A 25,558-nucleotide genomic window follows, 5' to 3' on the forward strand; every position below is an offset into this window, starting at 1 on the left:
TTTATTCAAGTGTGTGCAATATTTCAATGAAAAAACGAAACCAATCTCTTCAGAAAGCTTTGTTCCTCAACCATAATAAATTAGAAAGGAAAAAGGTGCCTCATTGCTATAGTAATTTATTTAAACTACCGGATACATTCGCTGTCTACCTAAGAACATTAAGAATTGCTTAATATAGTGTATCAAAAAACATATTAAGGTACATTATATCATTGCACAGTGCAACTGTCAGTGTTATTAAGGATAGTTCTGTGGCTCGGAGAGCGAACCTTACTGAACCAAATGCTTCAAAGGGTTCAGACTGAGGTTCAAAAGGCTTTTCACTTCAATTTTTTGACGTCATTTCAGAGAATAATGGCGTTGTCCAAACCTAGGACGAGCATGCGTATTAAATTGTCTTATACGTCATAGTACTAAATTAGTCCCCCTGAACAGGATCATCTGACGTCCGATTTGGCACGCTGCAGTCGAGGTCTTGTTTAGTCTGATTTAGCGGATGATCCGCCTGTGGTGATTATCTTCTGGTGTGCTGCAATCGGAGTTAACAAGTGTACTAACTTTAGTCTAAGCAAGTGGACTGAACCAGCTTAATCCGCTACGCATCAAGTGGACTAACTCTGGTACGCTGCAATCGACTCTGTTTGTCTTGGGCGCGGCCACACCTCTCATGTTGCCTAATTAAATATTTACGTCAAAGCCCAAGTCTTTCCACAAACGTCACACAATTACAGTATATTATATAAAAAATGTGGTTATCTATATCAACAGAGGTGTAACAGCGCAGTGCAGGGTTACAATGCAAGGTCAATATTTAAATAAATACAGTATAGTTTACAGTAAGTGCAATTATACTATTATTTATTTCTTAACAGACGCCCTTATCCAGGGCGACTTACAAGATATCACATTATACAGATATCACATAATTTTTTTTACATACAATTACCCATTTATACAGTTGGGTTTTTACTGGAGCAATCTAGGTAAAGTACCTTGCTTAAGGGTACAGCAGCAGCATCCCCCACCTGGGATTGAACCCACGACCCTCCGGTCAAGAGTCCAGAGCCCTAACCACTACTCCACACTGCTGCACACTAAAGTACAATACGAAATATGAATGCAGCATGTAGGATTACAACAGTGTATATCTACAATGACACAATAGTGCAAGGAGAGTGCGTCAGCTGAGGATCCAGTAATGTGGGTCTTACGTCAGGCTGATACAGTACATTGTAGTGTGAGGGGCAGATCAAGAAGAGAGCTGCAAGTCCAGTCTAAACAGGGGGGTCGTGAGGAGGCGGCGGAAGTCATGAAGGTTATTATTATTATTATTATTATTATTATTATTATTATTATTATTATCTGCAGCACAGTTAAATCTGTCCTACTACGAGCTGCATTTACTGTTTTAGACCCATATTAAAATACGCGTTGCTGTTTCCACAAGTAGCGTTCAGTTGGTTGCAGCAGGTGTATGACAAATAGGTCATAAGGGCAGCAGTGTGGCGTAGTGGTTAGGGCTCTGGACTCTTGACTGGAGGGTTGTGGGTTCAATCCCCAGTGGGGGACACTGCTGTTGTACCCTTGAGCAAGGTACTTTACCTAAATTGCTCCAATAAAAACCCAACTGTATAAATGGGGAATTGTATGCAAGAATAATGTATAATGTGATATCTTGTAACAATTGTAAGTCGCCCTGGATAAGGGCGTCTGCTAAGAAATAAATAATAATAATTCGCGGGTGGTAGAGGGTATCCTATCTTAAAGGATTAGATATGACAGGTTCTGCTGTACTTATTTATTATTTTATTCCAGGTTTAGGAATTGATAATACTGTACCGCCTTGTCGTTGAAACAGACCAAGCTGAGTCATGGAATATTGGAGACACCTAGTGGAACGATGAGGTAATGCAATATATAACTCGGAGCTGTCTTCCTATTCCATCTGAAGCATTTTAAAAAACAGAGGGTCGACTTTAGAGGAGAGGGATGTCCAATCGTGCTGTGAAAGAGGGATGTTCAACGTTTAAAAGTCTAGTGTTTAAACTTTAGAATGAACATCGATCACGAATACCAGTATATGCATGTTAGCTGTAGATAATAGGGGCTTAAGCCCTTTTTTTTTTCAAAATGTATTTTTCATTTTTATATTTGTGATAAAACATGCAGAAAACAGAAGTAGGATGCTTTCTGTTGAGTACCCCAATGCTGGATTACAAATTGCAGTTGCTTTTGATAGATTGTAAATGTGTTAATTCACACTTACAAGGTTTGTAATTCTTATTCATGTAATAATATTGTTTTCAATGTGTGTGTGTGTGTGTGTGTGACTTTGTGGCAGAGCAGGGCTCTGCCCTTAGAAATACTGGCAGGGAAGGAGTTAAATTCTCCTCCCGGCCCAGATTGATTGCGTCAGGTGGGAGCAATCAACCCATTAATCATTCAATTAAGGACTCAGCCACCTGGCATAAAAGGAGGCTTCAGCCGCCCATTTGGGAGAGAGAGTTCTGGAAGGAGAAGAAGAGTGTTTTTGTTTGTGCTGTGTTATTGAATCCAGTGAAGGCAACGCCCAGCCTGGAAGCCTTAATTTGTAAGTTTTGTTTACTGTCTGAGTCTCAAACCTTGGTCATCCTTGTCACAGTTGGTGCTCAGAAGTGGGACAACGCTACCTGGAGACTCAGACAGTATAAAGTTCAAAATAAAGCTTTTTAATAAACAAAAATACAAAATAAACAGGCACGAGGGCCAAACAAAAAGGTTTCAAAACACAAAATACACAAAACAAAACTTACAAATTAAGGCTTCCAGGCTGGGCGTCGCCTTCACTGGATTCAATAACACAGCACAAACAAAAACACTCTTCTTCTCCTTCCAGAACTCTCTCTCCCAAATGGGCGGCTGAGGCCTCCTTTTATGCCAGGTGGCTGAGTCCTTAATTGAATGATTAATGGGTTGATTGCTCCCACCTGATGCAATCAATCTGGGCAGGGAGGAGAATTTAACTCCTTCCCTGCCAGTATTTCTAAGGGCAGAGCCCTGCTCTGCCACAGACTTGTATTATTTATTTCTTAGCAGACGTCCTTATCCAGGGTGACTTACAATTGTTACAAGATATCACATTATTTTTACATACAATTACCATTTATACAGTTGGGTTTTTACTGGAGCAATCTAGGTAAAGTACCTTGCTCAAGGGTACAGCAGCAGTGTCCCCCACCTGGGATTGAACCCACGACCCTCCGGTCAAGAGTCCAGAGCCCTAACCACTACTCCACACTGCTGCCCGCTATTGGTTACATAAAACTAAAATAAATGCACATGGAAGACGCTTAAAGAGCTCGGGCTGCATCTTCACAATAGGCTCATAAGGTAGCAACCTTGTTAAAGTAATTGTAATTAACCAAATAGTTCCATAAAATGCCCCTGCCATGCACATCTATTCATTGTATAGGTCTCAAATGTGCAGTTTTGAAAGAAACACGCGTCAACACATTTCAACATGATATGTGCTGCTACACTAGGTTAAAGAAATCTATTTGCTTTTAGACTGCCTTGTGCTCTCTGGGTCACCTGGTGAGTGAAATTGTCCCCACCCCTTCACTGTCAGTAACCAATCCGCTGCTTCTCCTATTGACTGGCATGCTTTCAGCCAGTAGCATGCTTTGACCCAGAAGACACTGCTGAGGTGAAATGACACAGGGAGTAGAAGTGCAAACAGATAACCCGAGAATAAGGCAAAGAAACTGAGAGCTTCCTTGAACCTAAACTAGTACCAGATATCATGTTTTATATTAAAATGCATGTGTGCTATAGCATGTGTTTCTTTCAGAACTCCACATTTGTGTCTAAAGAGAGTGCAGAATGGCTTAAGAATGATTTTGTTAGTTATAATTACTTTATATATGTCCAGGCTATTTTGTTAAATTAAAAAATGCACACTATACTTTTTTTTTTTTAGCAAATAGCAGACCAGGAATGAAGCCACAAAAAGGAGTTTTGTAGTTACCTACAGTTTTATTAGCAGTAACTTTACAACTTGTAGCTGCATACAAACATTGTGAAAAGGGGTTTCTGTACAAGTTTAACTACATTTTAACAAGTATTGGAATTAATAAAAATAATAATCTATAACTGTCCTAATAATACAAAGACCAAGAAAATATTGGTCACATCTTCAGTTTCACAATATTGCTAATAGGATTTTTTTTTTTTTTTTTTTTTTAGTACATACATTTTTTTAACACAAATAAGACTCCTACAGTAAATAAACTACTTCAAATCGGTGTATTTACAACTAAGATCATGAATTCTGAAATGTACACGGAGCATTTGTTTTCTGTGGAGTTGCGTTGAAAAGGTAGTTGATACAAGTAAGTATGAAAATAATTCACAGAAGCAGAGGAATGTCTCCATGGAGTTTTTTGAGCTATACTTGCATGTACATTGGTTTGGTCAAATATGTTTTTAAGTCCCCAAAATCTATTTCAAAGTTTTAAATGAGAACGCAATGAGGTGATTAAATATATATATATATATATATATATATATATATATATATATATATATATATATATATATATATATATATATATATATATATATATATATAATTTAAACTCTGACTGCATAGCTACATGATCCACTGTGGGCTGTACTGTGTGATTAGCCACTGCGGCTGTAATGATCAAAACTCAAAGTAAAATCTGCAATGGATCAGACCTCTTTGCAATTAGAGACCTATTTCCATCCCCAGAGGTTTATACCCTCTTTTTATTTACATTTTTTTTTTTTTTAGAAATTTTAAAACAGTTTGTGTGAACTCTATGGAGTTTAAGAAGTTGTCCTGCCAAAACTTTGGGGAAACAAAAAAAAAAAACATATATGCATTATAAAACAGATACATAGATAGGGCACTTAACATGGTTCAGTTATGCACAGTGACTGAAACCTAAATGAAATTAAAATGACTGAATTGTGCTGCTAAAGCACCAGTATGTAACATGACAGAAATCCTATAGCAGCTGCGCTGTTATTGTGATTGAACCCACCATGCGTTTACAATACCGGCACAGTTCATCACACAGGATAAAACAATGCTTTCGGAAGTACAAATTAGCAGCAAGGAATGATTGTCCAGTAATGAGGTGGCCCCCAAAATTTTGTGTGTTAAAATCTGGATGCAGGACAGCTCCCTTGGTAAAGCATCCATGCTTTAGTGACTTAGAAGCATACACAGACCAGCTTGCTTACAAGTAAGCAAAGGAAAACAGTTAGGAATGTGGGTGTGTGTGTTTCCTTTTTTTTCCATCTTTTTCAATGCTGCATCCAAGCTGTTTGTTTCCTTTTTAACCAAACATAGTCCAAGTTAGTAGTCCCAGAGCAAGACAACTGTGATCTTCCAACCACCATTTTTAATAAGATAATACAAATGATAATACCTAAAAAATTTTTTAAAAAATCAACGCGTTGCCCTTCTTGCATGCCAACTCTAAGAGAGAAAAAAAAATCTGTTTTATAGTTTGTGAGTTTGTGGGTGTGGCACTGGGCTTACTCCTCCCATTGGTGCTTTGGGATTGGCTGATTGAAAAAGCGGCTCATTAATAATGTCTTAAGAGGGGCGGGGCTGCATAGCAGCAACTATTTAAACCCAATTCCCTTGTAAACATTCACAAGACGCCATTTCACTTGGGCCCCGAATTGAATAAAACCGGAGACAATGGCAAGAAGACAATCAGGACCAACACACTGAAATCTACACTACAATACTGATGACTGATTACGGCAATGCTTAATTCAATTTACAAATTGGTGAGAAACACTGAACATAGCAGCCATGTTTATAAGCTTAGTTAAGTACAGTTCTCCTGTGAAACAACAAAACACAAAAATGGTGATAATAATGGCAGATGGGTAGTGGCTGCAAAATGTTATTCCCTTTTAGCTGAAACTCTTTTTTTAAGAGGGACTCCCTATTTAAGATACTTAATTCCAATATGGATTCAAACTATTTACCGTTAGACCTAATTCTAGGGCTACGCCTTCTCACTGGAATGCTTTCTTTATCTGATTTGATTATTTATTTTTTTCCGGGCTCTTGGGCTAGGGAGACCATGAAGATTTGCGCCCCTGCTTCTGCTGTGATAAAACAAACTGTAAACCACGCAACAGGAGGAAAGCGGCCGAACTGTGTCGTATCCCTGCTTTATCGCGCTGTTCAACAATACCTCCAAGCACAAGGGGGCGCAAAACACACACTAGCGCTAACATTCTGTTAGTCCTTGATTAAAAACGCCTTCGTCACACTGCTGTCCTCTGGATCACATTTTGACAGGGAACGGGGAAATAACTTTTTTAATAGCAATCCCTCTACATTAAACTACACCTTCTAGCCTCCTGGTGGATTTCGCCCTTGCCTTCAATTAATTGTTTCTTTTTTCCCCCCCCAACAGCAACGTGTAACATTTAAGAGACTTCACAGGCTTCCCGTTCCCTTTTCCAAAAACTGTCCTTACACAACCTCAGCTGTTTTCTTGCCAGAATGAATGGTAAGGCGATCGCACAGTGTATTAATTGGCAGTGATTAACCTTGCGACCAGCGAGTATTTAATACTGTCTTAACAACGGTCAGGGCAGTTTAAAAAAAAAAAAAAAAAGAAATATCACAACATTACTTGGTCGTGTTGTGCAAATGTCGTGTTGGCTTCTCTTGTACAATCGGGAAAAGCACTGCGCTACTTGAAGAAGATGTGTGAGTGAGATTGGGAGTATCTGTTTCTTCTTGTTCGTCTGTAACTGCAAACGGAAGTATTTTCAGAAAGAATCTAAGGGGTAGATTTGGTCTGCACACACCCTAGCCAGCGTACGCCACAGCTGGACATGTAGAGCATTTTACAGCACCAGGGAATACATTAGTATTGCACCCACTATGCACCCTGGGGTAACCATGGATAGATGGTTAAGGCAGTTCTGAGTGTTGTCTAGCACTGTAAAATGCTCTAAAAAAATCAGCTGTGGCTAAACTTGACGCCTTATTCTCTATTCATGACTTTATTTCTTTATGCTGGAGTGTTTTAAAGTTGGGAGAATAAAACAGATACTTGCAATATCTAGCATTCCTTAAATACTGCTGCCCAGCGTGTATGAAGTGTGAGCTAAGTTTTGCTAAAAACAAGACATCAGCAATTGTTTTAAAGGCCCCATTGGAAAGATCCTAAACCCACTTTCACGAACCGTCAGAGAGACGCAGAAAACATTACATCTTATATTTACACAGGCAAGAGAGAAAAGGAGGCAGTGATATTATATAATCATGAGGAAAAAAGTAATAAATAAAAAAGAACATTAAGAAATTTCCTTCAAAACTTCTTTTTAGAAAAAAACAAAACCAAAAAAAAACATTTCTTCTTTACAGGAGAACTTTCTTCTTCATATTTCATGTTCATTTCTCTTTTTTTTTTCAAGTTCCAGAGCGTGCTCTGTACAAAAAGTCTTACTTCATACAATAAAAAAAATGTCTTTTCCTTAAGACAACAACATCTTTTCCCCCACCCTTATTTTTTTGCTTGCAAAAGAATGCAAAGAAAAAGGAGGATACAAAAATAACCGTAAAACCTGAAAAAAAAAACAGGTTTTACTGTACTGTACGATAGAGAGACGTATCCCTCCCTATTTGTTGCTGTAGGTCTTCTTTATGCGAAAACCTGCACCTTGGTGCTCAGTTCCTGCATGTGGGGGAGCTGGGTGTGGGCTGGACCAACGACAGCTGGGCTAGGGGTGGAGTCTGACCAGTCAGACATGGAATGAGGAGAAGGGCTGGACCACTGCTCGGGGGACTCGGGGGAGGGCGTCAGGTAGGGGTGCTCGTTCTGCAGATGGAGGTAATGCTTGGGTGTGGCGTCGTGGGTCGAGGCGTAGCTGTGCTGGGAAGGCGGGGTCGGGTAATCCTCCGCGGGTGGGTTGCTCATTTGCTTGAAGAACTGCGGGGCTTGGGACACGTTCTGTGGCTGTGGCTGCTGCTGCTGAGTCGGAGTTTGAGAAGGAGGAGGAGGAGGAGGAGGAGGAGGCTGAGCATCTGGTGGGGTGGCTGAACCAAGCCGGGCCAATTTCTGCTGGTTGACCAAGGTTTGCATTTGCTGCTGCTGCTGCTGCTGCTGCTGCTGCTGCTGCTGGGCTTGGTTCATCTGCTTTTGCTGTTCGGCCACTGTTTGCATTTTGACCGGGCTGTGCTGCTGAACCAGGACTTGAGATCCGTGGAACATACGTTGCTGGTGTTGGAGAATCAGCTGCTGCTGCTGCTGCTGCTGCTGCTGCTGGAGAACAGCTTGCTGATGCTGCTGATGCATGCCAGCCTGGGTCTGGATGGGGTGCACCAGGTTGATGACCTGCTGGTTGCACTGGGATGTGGGGATGCGGGTGTGCCAGTCGAAAGGCACGCTCACCGGGCTCACCATACCCAGGTTCAGCCCCAGCTGGCCGGCATTCAGGACGTAGTTGGGCTGCCCCGTGCCGACGTTGACCGAGGACATGGAGACACGCGGCTGCATGGAATTCATCGACAGGATGGCTGCGTTCTGACCTGGACCCGGCAGCTCTCCGATATCGCTCAGCCTCGCCAGGGAGACGGCAAAGGGCCCGTCCAGGAGGCCACGGACCACCGGGGTGGTGGGAACTGACATAGACGAAGCCTGGTGGAAGATCCCCGCCGACGGCATGGCCGGTGAAGCCGGGTTCGTCACGTAGCCCCCGCGAGGAGAATCCAGCGAGTCGACGGGCGAGAGGGTGACCGAACTCTCCATCAACGATCCCTGGCAGTCCAGCGACAGCTTCTTGTTCCTGGCTTTGGCAGACTCCTTGGCTTCTCGCACCAGGCTGGCATGCTGCTGGCCTGCCCCCTTGGCGCTCGGTCGCCTCGACTTCTTCCCTTGCCCCGTCTGTTTGAGGCCTGGCATGAACGCGCCGGGCGGGCACATGAGCGGGGACAGGGTGTGGCCTCCTGCCATGTGGTGCCCCTGCATCCCGTGGCCTTGGGGGCTGCGCACGATGTTGTACTCGTCCAGCAGCTGCACGATGTCGTGGTGCATCCTGTCCTGCGCGATGTCTCTGGGGAGGCGGTCCATGTGGTCCGTGATCTCCCGGTTGGCAAAGTGGTCCAGCAGGATCTTGGCAGCTTCGCAACTGCCTTCCCGAGCGGCCAGGAACAGAGGAGTCTCCTCCTGCATGAGAGAAGGGACAAAGATCATGAGGCACATACAGTAGCATGTAGCAGGAGATCTGCAAGCTGGGCAGAAGCAGTTTGCCCAAAGGAAGCAAAGCAAGGCAGATCTTGTTACCTTGAGGTCCTGCATATCCTTGTTTGCTCCGTTCTTCAAAAGCGCAAGAGTTGCTTCCACGTTGTTCACGGCCGCGGCCCAATGCAAGGCGGATTTACCTACAGGACAGAATTACAACACTGTAAGTCCCAACCGTACGAAAGCATGCAGAATAAAGTGTGTACATACAGTGGTGTTCAGTGCTGTTTGCATGCTGATTTTGCAGGTGCTGTTTCTACTATGCATTTACAATGCCTTATCATACCCCATACTTGCTGCACTGTGCTCGCCTTTATCCTGCTTTCGCTTGGCTTTTACCACAGTGGTAAACTTTCATGCTAGGCAGGGTATACCATCTTGTTCCACGAGCGAGGGCTGACTTGCCTATTTCATCGACAGCGTTGACGTCGGCGTGGCACGCAATGAGGTCCTCCACCATGCCCTCCACAGCCAGACGGGCTGCGAGGATAAGAGCTGTCGAGCCGTCGTACATCCTGGCGTCCAGATCCGTGGCTCTGTTTCTGATCAAGATCTGAAAGAACGAAAAAAAAAACAGACAGTGTCAGCATCAACCGATCCTTAAAGACACCACAAGGCGGCTCCGTTTTCAACACTGGATTTCCAGCCCGTTCACAAGGCCAGCAACCAGTGCGCTGCTTTTTGATCCAGTCCGACCTTTCTTTATCCTCATTATGATTTATTTGCAGTATTAAAGAGCTGTTCTGATTTGAATCCACGTTTGATCCCACTGCGGTTTACTGTGTTCAAAGCAAAATGTCTCTACTTCATCTCACCTGGAAGACTCCCTGTGCGTCTGCAGCCACGGCAGCGTGGAGCGGTGTCCGGCCCGTGTTCTCTTGGGCGTTGGCGTCGGCTCCGGCGTCCAGCAGGCGTTTGGCGGCGTCAGCGCGGGCGTAGCGGGCAGCCAGGTGCAGGGCCGACTCTCCGGTCCGGTCGGTCTGGGCCGCCAGGCTGGCGCCCTGGTAGATGAGGTCCGAGATTATGTTGGCTGAAGAATCGTCTGCGTCTTCCTCCTCCACGACCTCGGCCTCCAGCCCACCGCCGCAGAAAGAGGCCAGCATAAGCGGCGTGAATCCGTCTGCAGTGAGAGCCGAAACATTAAATAAATACATAAAGAAACCAAAGCAACAGGGAAACGATCAGACTTCAATAATTGTGACACCAGCTTAAAAAAAAAACAAAAAAAACAGGTGATGTGATTATCTTTAACATTTTTTTTTTCATCTTAAGGTTTTATCTGCTTTCTGCATCAATAGAAAGATTACGGTTTGTCACTCAGACCTGTGTGTCCTTTGTTCACCGCACACAGCGGATGTTCACACAACTACAGCTAAACTTGGTTCTGCTTGAAATGTGGGCACCAGTTTCAAAGCGTTTCTTCCATTCTTTAATTCGCTGTTTTTTTGAACAATGAAAAATTCTTATTAATGTTACCAAATGAGAAACATGAGGGTGCTTGGGAGATTATATTACCTAGTGGTTTGGTTCTAGCTTTGTCATATTAACAGGTTTTTCCTCCCTGTGCCAAAAAAAGGAGTTCATTAAAGACTGGAGTAAAATATGATCTGTGGTCTCTTCTAGAAGTGGTGGCATTTTATCTAACACAGGATTTGAAAGCAACTAGATCCCTATTTTGACTGATTTAGCTAAGGTAACAAAGTCGACAGTATAACTCTCTGCAATTCCACCTGCTGTTGTATTTTTCTTTAACTCCTAAATTACTTCATACTGCACGGCTTTAAATGAGAGCTATTTCACTTGGCTTGTCTCCCAGCTGCCACCCGAACAGGAAGGCAAGAACTAAAGGAATTCTCACCGGGTCCTCTGACGTTGACGTCCATGCAGTTGTTGTCAAACTCCCCCTGGGGGGGTGTGAGCGCCATGGAGGGGGGCATGCGGATGTCGGCCGCGGCCAGGTGGTGCTGCGTCCACTGCCGAGAGTCCACTGCGTCCTCGTTATCCGAAGCGGTCCCTGGCTCCTCCACCTGTGACACGGCAAGACTGCGGTCAGCCCTTAGCAATCAACTCTCCCTGACAGTCACTCTTAGTTTTAGCCGCTGTATCTGCAGACCACTGAAATGCACTCAGTAGCTGTTATGAAGGCAATTTACTTAAACTTGCAGGCATACAGTGTATATATAAACATACATACTGTATTACTTTGAATTACCACCACAATCAGATATCAGATTTATATTCTGTTTATTAATATATACTGTACAATGGCCATCATGCCATTTCCTGTATATCATAGTCATGCTTTTAATTGACATATTGTATGTTGAAATAGCAAGTACTGTAAAAACTAGCCAGCTTTTATTAATTGGCTGCTGAAACGGAAAGCTTTTAGCTGAAGGTCAGGGGTGAAGACAGCGATTAGTTCAAAAACTAACAATGTATTTGCTTGCACTGAATCTTGAACAAATTTGGTATTGCAATAATCCAGCAATAATTACAGTTATTTTCTGCACTTTTTTATTGCATTAGATCTTTTGACTGTTTAGATGAAGGCCAGTCAAATAAACTTTTAAGATCATTGCCGTCAGAGACACAGCAGCTTCAAAAATAAAACATGCATTGAATAGATGTTTCAGCTCTGCGTTATCAGTGTAAATTAACATTTCCAATGTTTTTACCTTCAGTCTCTTGGCTTCAGGACAGTCAGTGTCCAGCCACTGTTCAGTGTGATCGGAAAGCAAACTCTGCTCCACAGTCTTTGGCATGTTCCTAAGAAAAAAAAAAAACAGGACTGGTTTTATTGAACTGTTCACCGGATCGTGCAGCTAATATCAAACATCGACCACAGCTATGGCCAAAAATTTTGCATCACATAGAATTTTAGGATCGAGACAAAAACTATATGAACATAATTAAGATCTTTTTTAACATCATGTAATAAAAAAAATACAAAATGATATCGCAAAAGTCTACCGGAAGCCATAATAGTAGTACAGTATTTCATGTTAGATTTCGAAATTTTCAATTTTTGTCAGTTTTTCGTGAAGTATATGGAAAACTACAAAGCGGTGTGTAATTCAATATGTTAACGTAACTTTATTCAGCAGGTTTCACTCGACTTTAATTCTAAGGTAATGCAAAACTTTTGACCATAGCTGTATTTTATAATACAATTACTTCCATTACTGGGAGCTACTCCTGGGATCAGTTTCCCAAATATCCCAACATTGATCACAGTTGATGGAAACGGGTGCAATAATTTATTATTTAAACAACAGAACAAAGTTAAAAACTGTTGCAAATAAAAAAAAAAGTTTGCAGCTACCTGCAGTCCAACTACTAGCTTGTTAAATTAGGTTTATTTTTCTGATTTAGGTTTTTTATTTCGAAGGAGTTTGAATCAGTGGGGTTGCCACATTCTTGAAACTCAAGTCTTACCGAAGTACCACAACTCAAGGTCTTCCAAGCTCTCAATTTGCTTCTTTCTAATTCTGTCACATGCTGAATTTTCTCCTTTTTAAAGAAATAGGAGCTGGCTATGAAGCTGCAGACAGGCTTCAGGATATTATTCTTAATAAATATAATCAGTATTTTATATAGCGCCTTTTATGTAAAACACATCAACGCATACAAACAAATAAAGTTTAAATAGGCGCAAATACCAGTGTAAAAAAAATCCTGGTTTTGGTGACACTTAGGAGTCCAGAGGCTGCAGATCGCAAGTTATGCACAGGTCTGTAACTTGGAGCCAAACCATTCAAGGGCTTATAAATCAATCCCACTCTTAACAGGCAGCCAATGCAATTATGCCAGTACAGGTGTTATATGGTCACAGATTTTGATCTAGTTGAGACCCGAGCAGCCGAGTTCAAATCGAGTCGAGACAAAAGCACGCACTAGCGTCTTCGCATCAGGCAGAGAAGGAACAGCTCGCAGTCTGTATTAGCCGGGTCCTCTGTGACACTGTTATTTCCTTACTTCATCCCTAAGGCGTCCTGTCCGACCGGCTCCCTGCGGTTCTTGTTGCTGCTGGTCTCCTTCTTCAGGAAGAACCCTTCCGGAAACCACAGGGTGCTGTGCTCCCGCTTGCGCCTAGCAACCAGGACGCCCAGGATGAGAATCACCAGGAGAATCACCGCGGCAACCACCACCAGGGGGAGGAGCTTATTCAACTCGGGATCGACTGGTGGTTCAATCCTCTCACCTGTACAGAGAGAGAGAGAGAGATGTTAGATTGAGTTATTTGGGTAATTCCCAGTTATTTTTTTGGTTAAATGGTTTCAGACAAACAAAAACGCAACTGTCTGGATTACTGACCCCGGACTTCTTTGAGGGGATAGGGAAAGCGCAGTCTTTCCACGGCAGATAACGCTCCCAGATAATCGGCCGCATTTTCCGCAGTGGGGAAGCACTTGGATGGGTCAGAGCCGGTGACACAGAGGCGATTGTCAATCTCCAGGTTTACAATGGAGCTGCAACAGAAGGGAGAAAGTCATTGGCGAGCTGGGTAAAGGCAGCTGTGTTACAGAGTTGCCTGTGATGCTGTTCGTGTTGTCAGGAAGTTACCTGAACGACTGAAACGTCAGCTTTGCCCATTCTGTCTTAGAAACTGTTGGAGACGACCGGTTTGCATGTCCATTCAGACTCATTTGTGATACTTTTCCAGCACTATATTCAGAACTGTTACCCCGTTACACAAGTGACCACTCAATTTCGGTCAATCCTTTACGAGTAAGGAAAAATCAGAGGAAGCTTCTTACCTGAAAGTTTAAAATCGGTCCACACGAAATATACCCTGAACTGGTTAAACCATTTATTATTAATTAATGACCTATTTATCCAAAGTGACTTACAGAGACAACTGCTGAGTCACTTACAATAGGACCTCAGTCTCATCCGAAGGACGGAGCACAAGGAGGTTAAGTGACTTGCTCAGGGTCACACACAGTGAGTCAGTGGGTAAACGCCTCAAAGCCACGGCTACAGCCTGGATAATAAATGCTGCGACTGGGTGTGACAGAACGGGGGGCTCACCCGATGATCTCCTGCTCCAGCTCCCTCTTCTGGATGCGGGACTGGCTCCGGTAGAAGGGGTAGATCATGTCCTCTCCGTTCTCGTCCTGGCGGAAGCGCAGGGTGGTGTGGAGGATGAAGCTGAGTTTCTGTAGGAAGTCTGTGCTGGTTCGGCGCAGCTCCTGGGGCGGGAGCAGCACGGTGATGACCAGCACGCCCTCCGCCAGGTTTTTGGCCACGCCCCCCGCGCAGTCCAGCCCATCCCAGCCACACTCCTCGCTGTTACAGCCCTGATCGCAGCTCCCGTCCGCGTAGTGGTCAATGCAGTACTGCTCGTAGATCGGGCTAGAACAGAAGGAAACCAAAACAGTGTTAAGAGCACCGAAGCCTTCCACGCAGTCAGTGTTCAGTATGCTGTCAATGTAGCAGTGTGGAGTAGTGGTGCTGTACCCTTGAGCAATGTACTTTACCTAGATTGCTCCAGTAAAAACCAAACTGTATAAATAGGTAACTGTATGTAAAAATAATGTGATATCTTGTAACAATTGTAAGTCGCCCTGGATAAGGGTGTCTGCTAAGAAATAAATAAATAAATAAATAAATAAATAAATAATAATAATAATAATAATAATAATAATAATAATAATAATAATAATAATAATAATAATGTGGGTTTGTGCCAAATCTGCTCTGGACTGGTTAAACCTTTATAAAAGTTTAGTAAAAGCATAGCAGAGTGTAATAAAGCACAGTGAAAGCATGGTAAAGCATAGGTAAGCATTGTAAAGCATAGAGAGGTATGGTGAAGCATAGGTGAGCATTGTAAAGCATAGGGAGGTATGGTGAAGCATAGGTAAGCATTGTAAAGCACAGAGAGTTATGGTGAAGCATAGGAAAGCATTGTAAACCACAGAGAGGTATGGTGAAGCATAGGTGAGCATTGTAAAGCACAGAGAGGTATGGTGAAGCATAGGGAAGCATTGTAAACCACAGAGAGGTATGGTGAAGCATAGGGAAACATTGTAAACCACAGAGAGGTATGGTGAAGCATATTAAAAAAAAACAAAAACATTATTAAAAAAACAACCATGGGAAACTAAACCTTATAAAAGTTTCCCCATAGTAAAAGCACAGCACAGTGTAATAAAGCATAGGTAAGCACTGAGGAGGGGCCACACTGTTTACTTTGCAGCCACATCAATTCAGCGCTGGTCATTGGAAACCCCGGACTGTCCACAGTTACAGCGATGGCCAATGAAAGTGTCATCCCCTCTCTTATAAAAGTTTACCACAGTAAAACCATAGTGAAAGCATGGTAAAGCACCGGTAGGCATTGTAAAGAATTGCAAAGTACAGTAAAGCATATTATTAAACATGGCTGACTAAGGTAAGCTCTGGTAAACGCATAGTACAACCATGGGAAAACAGCAAAAAATACCGCACCGCGGTATTTATAAGGGAACTTTCGTAACAAGTCTGAACAGTTCAAACCCCCTAGGAAGTAACACATGTCCAGCCAGGCATTATAACTGTGGTCTGTATGAACGGAGCGCCATCACAGCGGGCACCGCAGACAAGACAAGAGTTCTTCCTTTTACAAGCGGCCCTCGAGTGCCGGAACTAGGGCGCAGAGTGGAGAGCAAACCCTTACCTGCAGGCCCTCTCTTTCTTCTTGCAGTCGAAGTTGTCGTAGAGACACTCGGGGGTGTTGCACGCCTCGTCACACAGGCTGTTGTTAAACACCTTCCAGCACTGCTGCGCCTCGCACTTCTTCCAGGGGTGCGCAGTGAGCGAGCAGTCTCCCCCGTCCCACTGGCAGGTATGCGTGTTGCACTCCCTGTCGCAGACACCATCGTCGGCTTTGCCCCGGCACTCCGCCAGCGGGCAGGAGGGCTCAGGCGTGGGCAGGGGCAGGAGCATGCGTGTGAGACTCTGCTCGCACCTTTTGCCGTTGAATCCGTGACGGCACAGGCACTGGAAGAAGGGGAAGGTGGCGTCCTTTCGACAGGTGCCCCCGTTGCGGCAAGGCTGGCTAGCACAGCTGGCGTTCTCCCGTAGTTGGCAGTCGGGCCCGGCAAAGCCTGGGGCGCAGTTACAGCGGGCGCCCAGCTGCGTGTTCACGCAGGTCCCTCCGTTGTAGCAGGACATCTCCCGGCATGACAGCAGGCTCCTCTCGCAGTTAGGCCCCACGTAGTTCTAAGAAATAAAGTCACGAAGAAAGATGAAAACCTCAAAACGAAAAGCGTTTTAAAAAAAAAACTGCGTAAGCTAGCGTACATACCAGCTGACACATGCAGCTGTATCCCAGCGCGGAGTTGACTGTTCCTGAACATTTTCCTCCGTTCTGACAGGGCTGAGACTCACACATGTTGATGGTACTCTGGCATCTTCGTCCTGCAGGAGAGTAGATCATTCATTAATAAATAATTAGAAAAAACAAAAAGCTACACAATATCATCATTCCTATTCTTTCATCCTGTCTCAATATAGAGAGTTATTTACATACAGCTCTGGACAAAGGTTTTTCATCACCCTACAGAATGAACTCATTTCGCTTCATAACGTCAAATGAAACCTGCTGAATAATGTTACGTTAACATACCGCGTTGTAGTTTTCCATATACTTAAACAAAATATCTAAATTATTTTCGTATAGTTAAAAGATGTCTCAATCCTAAAATTCTGGGTGATGCAAAACTTTTGGCCATAGCGGTATAAGTGATTTGGGATTACAAATTGTTGTAATCCTAACTTGTTGCACCCTACTTCATATTGTATTCTGTAGTATTATTATTTGCACTTACTGTTAACTACACTGTTTTTTAAATATTAATCTTGCATTGTAACCCTGTGCTGCCCTGTAACACCTGTAAGTTGCCTTGGATAAAGACGTCAATAAATAAAACATATGAAAAGAAGTTGCATTGTCGTGAAGCTCTCTGCCTCTCATACCATTAAAGCCAGGCTTGCAGACACACTGGTAGTCGTTGGGCAGTTGAATGCAGTCCAGGGTATTGGAGGGATTGCATGGGTTCGAGTGGCACTCATTGATGTCCCCCTCGCAGCGTTCCCCAGTGAACCCCGGTGGACAGTTGCACCTGTATCCCCCGACCTTGTCCACACACGTCCCGTTGTTCATGCACTTAGGGGCTCGGCTGCCCGAGCTGGGGGAGCAGTCGTCTTCGTTGATCTCACACAGCACTCCTGCGTAAAGAACGAAAACCGTCAAAAGAAATCTCAACCTTCACCCCAGCGGGGACAGTGGATGGGTCTGCGTGTTGCAACAGTCCCACAGATGAGGTCCAGGTGACTTAATAAGAACCAAAAACATTTTTTGCCCCCAAAGTTCCATTCCGGGTCTTTGTTCCAACCTCTGTTCTAAATGGTTTAATTGAACCAAGACCCTGAAGTAGTTCATTGTGTCATTTTACCTGTTAAACCTGGAGTGGAACGTCCCTCCAGGACCGGGATTGGTCACCTCTTGTATTAATCTTCAAGACTCTACAGGGATGGAAATCAGATTCCCATTGCATAGCGATTTGATCCATTCCTGGTTTTACTAACAAGACACACACAGGCGTGTTACCTGCCATGTTGCCATGCAACAGGTGTCTTAGTTCCATCCCTGTGGCTCTGCATTTAACCGGCAAACAACTCCAATCTGCACATTTGCTCTTCAAGTGGTGTCAAGTGAGATCCTGCAACATGCCATGCAAGTAGAAACTCCAGCCCTATTCATTATTCATTGCATAACTAACCCAGCGTCCCGGGGGGGCAGGAACAGATATAGTGTCCGACCAGGTCGATGCAGGTGCCCCCGTTCTGACAAGGGTGAGACTGGCACTCATTCACTTCAGTTTCACAGCTGGCACCAGAGTAGCCTGACATGCACTTGAAGAGAGAAAGAAGACAATAAATAAATCAATTTAAACTCAGTACCACATTTCGGAACATGACTATCTACCTATCTACTGTAAAAAAATATATATATATTAATAATTCACCAGCTAGTTTAACAGCTATAGGACTTATGATTCAAAGGGTTAGTTAGATTTACAAATTCTAAAAGTGAATGTTTTACCCCAGCTGTAAGTTTACCTCCTATAAGATGACCAGTGTCTTCAAAAACATAGAAAGATACTGCTAGTCTTGCTCAGTGAATGTATTGACAGTTAAGTTTTTTTTAAAGACACTATCACTCTTCCTTAATGCGCTTTACTTGCACTTATCTGCTCCCTATTTTACTGCATTTAATCCTGTACTTTACAGAGTACTGCACTGTAACCTGCCACTAGTGTTATTCAATCTGTAGTATTTTGCATTTAATCGTGTCCTGATGTAACTATCACTGACACTGTTATCTGCTCCGATATTGATTATTATTTTGTACTTACTAGAACTGAAGTCATTGTATTTTATCTTGCTCTTAATTGTATTAATACTTGTACTGTGATTCTTGAAATGTGTTTACGACTGTAAGTCGCCCTGGATAAGGGCTTCTGCTAATAAATAAATAATAATAATTAAATAATATTAAAGACTTTTACAGTCCGCACTGTTGAGTGTTTAAGAGTTAGCATGCCTTACTTCACAAATGTGTCCTCCCACGTAGCTCCTGCAGGTGGCGCCGTTGCGGCAGGGGTTCTGCTCACACTGGTTGATCTCACTTTCGCAGTAGCTGCCAGTATATCCTTTCGAACAGCGGCAGTAATGCGTGCTGCCTGCGTTCACACAGTGACCCCCGTAGCGGCAAAGCTGGTCAATTCCCAAACCTGCTCAACAACAACAAAAAAAACACTAAATAACTCTAAACAAGACAGATGTAGCCAGCGCCTGTGTACAAGAAACAGAATCGAGTTACATAAACAAAGTAGCTTTTCTCATTTAAAAAATGCTTGGGCATTACAGGGTTAAAACTGGCCAAACATCTACTTGCCCTCAAACATCATAAAGCTCTGTAGTGATGCGTATTGCGTTGACGGATCTGCTGAGGGTTAAGAAATGAAATAAAAAGGCTTGGTTTAAAAGTTTTGAGGGGGGTCGTACCTCTCTGGGACGCAGCTGCCTCACAGGAGAGGCTCGGGATGTCACAGTATCGGCCCGTCCAGCCGCTTGGACACTCGCACATGTAAACAGAGTCCTTCTGTCGACAGCGTCCTCCGTTCTTACAAGGTGACCTGCTGCACCAATCAACCATGTTCTGAAAGATCAACAAACACCCGTCGATCACTCTGTCTTTTAACACTGAGATAAGCATCAAGGTACAAGGGACATGTGTGTCCCGCAAATAAAAATGTGGATAACTTTCTTCTTTTGCAACGAGGTGCACGAAACAGGGTTTAAAATGTACTGACAGGTCGGATCATCCGCATTGTCAGTTTCCTCCTCGTGATAGTCACTCTCAAATGTATTTTAAGAAGAAGCCTTTTGAACAACAAGCGCTCCATTCCTTGTGTATCTTAAGGGGTTACGCAGTACGGTGGAAGAGTATTTCTTGGTTCCCTGGAGAGCTGGTGGCAGTATCATTTTATTGCCTGACTGTTATGATCAAGAGAGATTCGACTGTGGGTCAGATTCAGCTTTTCCTTCGGTGCAAAAAATTGCAAAATGTAATTTTGTCAAGAAATTGCAGCCAAACACTTTAGCAGTGCAGCAAAAATCTACACTGTACTAAACTAATAATAAATACAAATAAATAAATACACTTAGAATGAATTGGAATTGATATTTTTCAACTGCTTGCATCGGAAGTCAATTTACTTGACTAACAAACACTGACTTCAATTGAAGTCATTTGTTGCCACTGTGAGAGGCTCATTTTAACAGAATACAGCTTATTGAACTTTTGATCACTGACTTGGAAAATGGAATGGAATTGGGAATTGATTTTGAAATGGAATTGGAATTGGAATTGATTTTAAAATGGAATTGGAATTGATTTTAAAATGGAATTGGAATTGGAATTGATTTTGAAATGGAATTGGAATTGATTTTAAAATGGAATTGGAATTGATTTTAAAATGGAATTGGAATTGGAATTGATTTTAAAATGGAATTGGAATTGGAATTGATTTTAAAATGGAATTGAGAAACAGGAATTGACCCCAAACCCTGCAGGCGAGCGGCTGTTCTTACCTGACAGCGTGAGCCGGTGAATCCTAGTGGGCAGGTGCAGCGGTAGGACTCTAACCCATCCAGACACACTCCCCCATTCAAGCAGGGCTGGGAGTCACACTCGTTGATCTCGAACTGGCAGTTTGAGCCCGTGAAGCCGGCCCGGCAGTGGCAGGTGTATCCGTTGATCTCGTCGAAGCAGGTCCCTCCGTTAAAACAGGAACTGAAAAAACAAATGGAAGGGTGAAAATGTAAAGAAATCGAAGAAGCAGACGTCAGTGTCAACGATTATCTCTATGAAATCCATTTATATTTGTAATGAGGTGCACGAAAAACAGGGTTTCAAATGTACTGACAGGTTGGATCGAGTCATCCAAATGGTCAGTTTCCTCCTCGTGATACTCGAGTCGCTCTCAAATTTGTCTTGAGAAGAAACCGTTTGAAGCAGCACTCAATTCCTACCTTAAGGGGTTAATCACTGAAACGGTCGGCCCTGTTCCTAAACACGCGGCTTTGTATAGTTTTTGAGGCATTACATTCAGTTCCGTGTGCTGCAAAACAGGTAACCGCCGACAGCAAATCCAGAACGGTTTCAAACTTTGTGCAAAGCCACAAACACTGTATTTAAAGCGAGCCATGACCGCGTGCTGCTTCCTTACCTCTCAGTGCAGTCAGGGATGTTGAGCTCACAGTGTATGCCAGCGAAGCCCAGCTTGCAGGTACAGGTGTAGCTGTTGACGTAGTCTGTGCAGGTGCCCCCGTTGCGGCAAGGGTTGCTGTGGCACTCGTTGATCTCCACGCCACAGCGGGTGCCCGTGAAGCCCGGCATGCAGGTGCACTTGAAGGAGTTGACTCCGTCCACGCAGCTGCCACCATTCAGACACGGGTCTGTCGAGAGCAACAAGAGGGGTCAGAATGCAGCCAAGCACGGCACACACTGTAACAGTGCAGAGAGCTAATCTAAAGCTGTGGCTGTAGGATTGAGTATATATAGATCTGATCATGTAATCAAAGAAACTACAAAATGATATTGCAAAGAATCTACCGGAAGCCATAATAGTAGTACAGTATTTCATGTTAGATTTCCAAATGTCACATTTTTTTAATTTGGTTTTAATCAGTTTTTTTTGTTAAGTATTTAGAAAACTACAAAGCGGTATGTAACACAATATGTTATTCAGCAGGTTTCATTCGACTCACTAGGGGCGCAGTCGTTGGTGTCAGTCTCACAGTTGACCCCGGTGAAGCCAGGTCGGCAGGTACAGGTGAACCCCCCGAGGGTGTTGGCGCAGGTACCCCGATTCTTACACGGGCTCGTGGCGCACTCATTGATATCTATGTTACACCTCTGACCTAGAAAACCAGGGTGCAAGAGACAGATCAGACACAGCTGGCAGGGGAGAAGTTAGCCACAAGTTCATAAAGTTCCACTGTCGCTTCAAAAAACTTTAGCATGTTTTTTTTGTGTGTGTGACCCCCAGAACATATTTCTCTGTCTTCTGTGAGCAATCAAGCTTTAAACCTACTTAGTTTGCCAGTTATTGGACAGGTTTGTAAAAATCTCATCTAATTTCCCATTAAAAGTTTACCACTGTATTTCTGAAGTTTTACCCCCATGCTTATACGATGCATTTACCAAAGCTTACCCTGGCTTGTTTATTAAGATGCTTTCCCATACCTCTCTGTGCTTAACAATGCTTACCTATGCTATTCTCTATTCTCTATTACACCTTGCTAGGCTTTTAATCTGGGACTTTACCTTGCCAGCCCGGAGCACAGGTGCACACAAAGCTCTCGTAGTCTAGGCTGTGTTCACAGACCCCTCCGTTCTCACAGGGGTTGGGGGAGCAGGGGGCCAGCACGTCCGTGCAGTCGCGACCTACAGACAGATCGAATGTTTTTAAAATGCAAGAAACCAAGCCAATTACAAGCCGTCTCAATAAACAAAGACAGCAGACTAAAACAAGCGCCTTCTCCAACAACTAACTGATATTGGTTTCAAATCAAGACCCACTGTCTCACCAGTATAGGGCAGGTCACACAGACAGGTGTAACTGGCGACGCCGTCAACGCAGGTCCCTTTATTCAGGCAGGGGTTCGAGGCACAGTCATTGATGTTGGTTTGACACAAATTCCCTGTAATTGAGAATGATTGGAAAGGTTAATGCGAACGTATTGGGGGAATACAGCTGTGGCCAAAGGTTTTGATATCGCAAAAGTCTACCGGAAGCCATAATAGCAGTACAGCAGTATTACATGTTAGATTTTCGAAACATCACATTTTTCCGTTGTTTTTCGTTAAGTGTATGGAAAGCTACAAAAGCGGGTATGCAATTCAATATGTTAATGTGACATTGTTCAGCAGGTTGCATTCGACTTTAGGAAGCAGAATGAGTTCATGCTATAGGGGGGATGCAATTCTTTTTGTCCGCAGCTTGTTCGTTTATTGTCTGTTCTTAGGCCAGTCCTAGCCAGGCTCACAGAGTCTCTGCCCACCTCTGAAGCCCTCTTTACACTTGCAGGTGTAGCCGTTGACCTGGTCCGTGCAGGTGCCTCCGTGCAGACAGGGGTTCGGGTGGCACTCGTTCCTGTTGAGGTCACAGTTCATCCCCACCCAGCCCGGCTCACAGTCACACTTATACCTGCAGAGGAGAGGAACCCGACAGTGATCAATCATTATTATAATAAATGAGTTTACTGAGTTAAATCTGGAGCGTGCCCCTGGGGTTTATACGATGCTTACCCACGCTTCCCATGCTTTCAACACTACATTGAACTCCTATACAATGCATTCATTAGGGTATTATTATTATTATTATTATTATTATTATTATTATTATTATTATTATTATTATTAATTTTTTAGCAGACGCCCTTATCCAGGGCGACTTACAATTGTTACAAGATATCACATTATTTTTACATACAATTACATTATGTTTTACACATTATTTTTTACATACAATTACCCATTTATACAGTTGGGTTTTTACTGGAGCAATCTAGGTAAAGTACCTTGCTCAAGAGTGCAGCAGCAGTCTCCCCCACCTGGGATTGAACCCGGACCCTCTGGTCTAGAGTCCAGAGCCCTAACCACTACTCCACACTGCTTCCCATAATGGTATACCAAGGTACACTTATTTTTTTCCCCCAGTTAACCATCCTTTACCCCCAATGGAAATGCACAGGAAAGCCAGGAGATAGGGCAGTAACCATGGTATTTTTAAATTATTCCCTATGGTTACACTATGCGTTTACCGTAGCTTACCATAGTTTGCCTTTACTATACCTCACAATGCTTTACCATGCCTTCCCTATGCTTTATTATTATACGTTGCAATGTGGGGAGACTTTTCTAAGGGTGGTGATGACACTTGTATTGGCTCCCACTGTAACTGCACGGTACTTGCAGTGCCCAGCGCTGCGCTGATGTGGCTGCAGAGTAAACGGTGTGGCCACTCCTGGGTGTGTCTGTAAAGCCCATCGCAGTTCACTGTCACTGTGGTAAACTGTGACTAGTTTTCTCACCCGTTAACGTCGTCGTGGCAGGTCCCGTGGACGCAGGGGCTGCTGCTGCACTCGTCTACCTCGGAGTAGCACAGCAGGTCGTGGAAGCCCTCTGGACACTGGCAGCGGAAGCCGTTCTCCTCGTCCACGCAGGTGCCACCGTTGCGACAGGGGTTCGAGTTGCACTCGTCAATCTCTACGTTGCACAGGGGGCCTAGAGGGATCGGGTGGAGACATTACGGAAGGAAAGAAACGTCCAAACTGTTGTCTCTTGTGTTATAAAAGTAAAGGTTCACAGAGCCGAATGCACTTCATCATCTGGAACTATTATTATTAATAATAATAATAATAATAATAATAATAATAATAATAATAATAATAATAATAATAATATGCAGTTATTCACCCATGAAGCCAGGCTTGCAGATACAGTCATAGCGGTTAATTCCATCTTGGCAGATGCCATAATCACAAGGGTTGCTGGCACAGTCGTCATAATTAATCTCACAGTTAGTGCCTGAAATTACAAACACCAGGATATGCAACAAAGGTGAGTATAGCAACACACACCTACCTATATATATATATATATATATATATTAAGAAAAGGAAAAGTTTTTTGGATGTACACAAAAAGTTTATTTCAGGACGTTTTGGACAAAAGCCCTTCTTGGGCTGTGTAGAAAGAAAATTAAACACAGTACAGTAAACGTGTTCAAGAATAGAATTCGAAAACCTTATTAAATGTAAGACCCGCAAACTTTTCTGTAAAAATCTGAATCTATAGGGCTGCAAGTATTTCCCAAGACAGCTGGTAACGTGTGCGTGCGTCTTACCCGACGTCCCGGGATGACAGTGGCAGAGGTACTTGTTGACCAGGTCCATGCACTTGCCCCCGTTCTGGCAGGGGTTGCTGTGACACTCGTTCACCTGGTTCTCGCAGCGGTAGCCCGTGTAGCCTGACTCGCAGACACACGTGAAGCTGGCGATGCCGTCCACGCAGGAGCCGTGGTGGCACGGGTCCGGATCACAGTTATTACTGTTCCTCTCGCAAACAGTGCCCTCAAAACCTGGAGAGGCAGAGTTCAAATCAATCAAACAAGCAAGCAAACAAGCAAGCAAGAAATGCTGCAGGAAGAAAAAACGAAGGCATGCACACAAACGTTTCAGCTGGTTGCTTTTTCGGTTTCTTATAATTGCACGTTGGTATTTAGCTTTGCGATTTTGAGATATTTCAAGCCGAAGAAGCTTCGGAAGAACTCAAACACTCAGTGTTTGCGCTCCCTGACGCTGGCCTGTTCAGGGTGTAGCCGAGTTGGAATACTGTTAATCATTTTTTGATAAAGGTCCACTTTATTTACATACTGAGGTTTCTCTGGCCTTCAAAATGCAAGAGCGATAAGTGAAGTTATTTATTTACTTTATTTTGATTGTTTGGCTGAAGCAAATCGGCTTCTTAGCAGAGTTCTGGTAAACGCTGAAGCAAAAACAAATCTCAAGAGTTATTTTAAAGAATGTTTTAAATAAAGTCTGATATTCATGAAGCTGAACAATGTGACAAATCTAACATCAAATACTGTACTACTGTTATGGCTTCCGGTAGACTTTTGTGATGTCATTTTGTAGTTTCATTGATT

General features: G+C 43.5%; 1 protein-coding gene across 1 annotated transcript in view; it reads right to left on the minus strand.

Moving 5' to 3' along the window:
- Positions 1 to 3,994: 3,994 nt before the first annotated feature.
- Positions 3,995 to 25,558, minus strand: part of LOC117401950 (neurogenic locus notch homolog protein 2) — a 54,585-nt gene continuing 33,021 nt past the window's right edge. The window contains exons 11-34 of the mRNA XM_059007214.1: positions 24,758 to 24,991; positions 24,328 to 24,438; positions 23,943 to 24,135; positions 22,911 to 23,056; positions 22,437 to 22,550; positions 22,174 to 22,293; positions 21,615 to 21,767; positions 21,074 to 21,302; positions 20,436 to 20,637; positions 19,347 to 19,500; positions 18,888 to 19,072; positions 18,059 to 18,191; positions 17,253 to 17,504; positions 16,582 to 16,694; positions 15,952 to 16,496; positions 14,322 to 14,645; positions 13,605 to 13,759; positions 13,266 to 13,491; positions 11,966 to 12,056; positions 11,146 to 11,314; positions 10,103 to 10,407; positions 9,693 to 9,840; positions 9,330 to 9,427; positions 3,995 to 9,212 (exon numbers count right to left, since the gene is read on the minus strand). Coding sequence (XP_058863197.1) covers positions 7,689 to 9,212; positions 9,330 to 9,427; positions 9,693 to 9,840; positions 10,103 to 10,407; positions 11,146 to 11,314; positions 11,966 to 12,056; positions 13,266 to 13,491; positions 13,605 to 13,759; positions 14,322 to 14,645; positions 15,952 to 16,496; positions 16,582 to 16,694; positions 17,253 to 17,504; positions 18,059 to 18,191; positions 18,888 to 19,072; positions 19,347 to 19,500; positions 20,436 to 20,637; positions 21,074 to 21,302; positions 21,615 to 21,767; positions 22,174 to 22,293; positions 22,437 to 22,550; positions 22,911 to 23,056; positions 23,943 to 24,135; positions 24,328 to 24,438; positions 24,758 to 24,991 — 5,924 coding nt within the window. The 3' untranslated portion in view covers positions 3,995 to 7,688. The remainder of the gene's footprint in view (positions 9,213 to 9,329; positions 9,428 to 9,692; positions 9,841 to 10,102; positions 10,408 to 11,145; positions 11,315 to 11,965; positions 12,057 to 13,265; positions 13,492 to 13,604; positions 13,760 to 14,321; positions 14,646 to 15,951; positions 16,497 to 16,581; positions 16,695 to 17,252; positions 17,505 to 18,058; positions 18,192 to 18,887; positions 19,073 to 19,346; positions 19,501 to 20,435; positions 20,638 to 21,073; positions 21,303 to 21,614; positions 21,768 to 22,173; positions 22,294 to 22,436; positions 22,551 to 22,910; positions 23,057 to 23,942; positions 24,136 to 24,327; positions 24,439 to 24,757; positions 24,992 to 25,558) is intronic.

The sequence above is a fragment of the Acipenser ruthenus genome, chromosome 34 (assembly GCF_902713425.1).
Source record: "Acipenser ruthenus chromosome 34, fAciRut3.2 maternal haplotype, whole genome shotgun sequence".
In the NCBI taxonomy this organism is placed as follows: Eukaryota; Metazoa; Chordata; class Actinopteri; order Acipenseriformes; family Acipenseridae; genus Acipenser; species Acipenser ruthenus.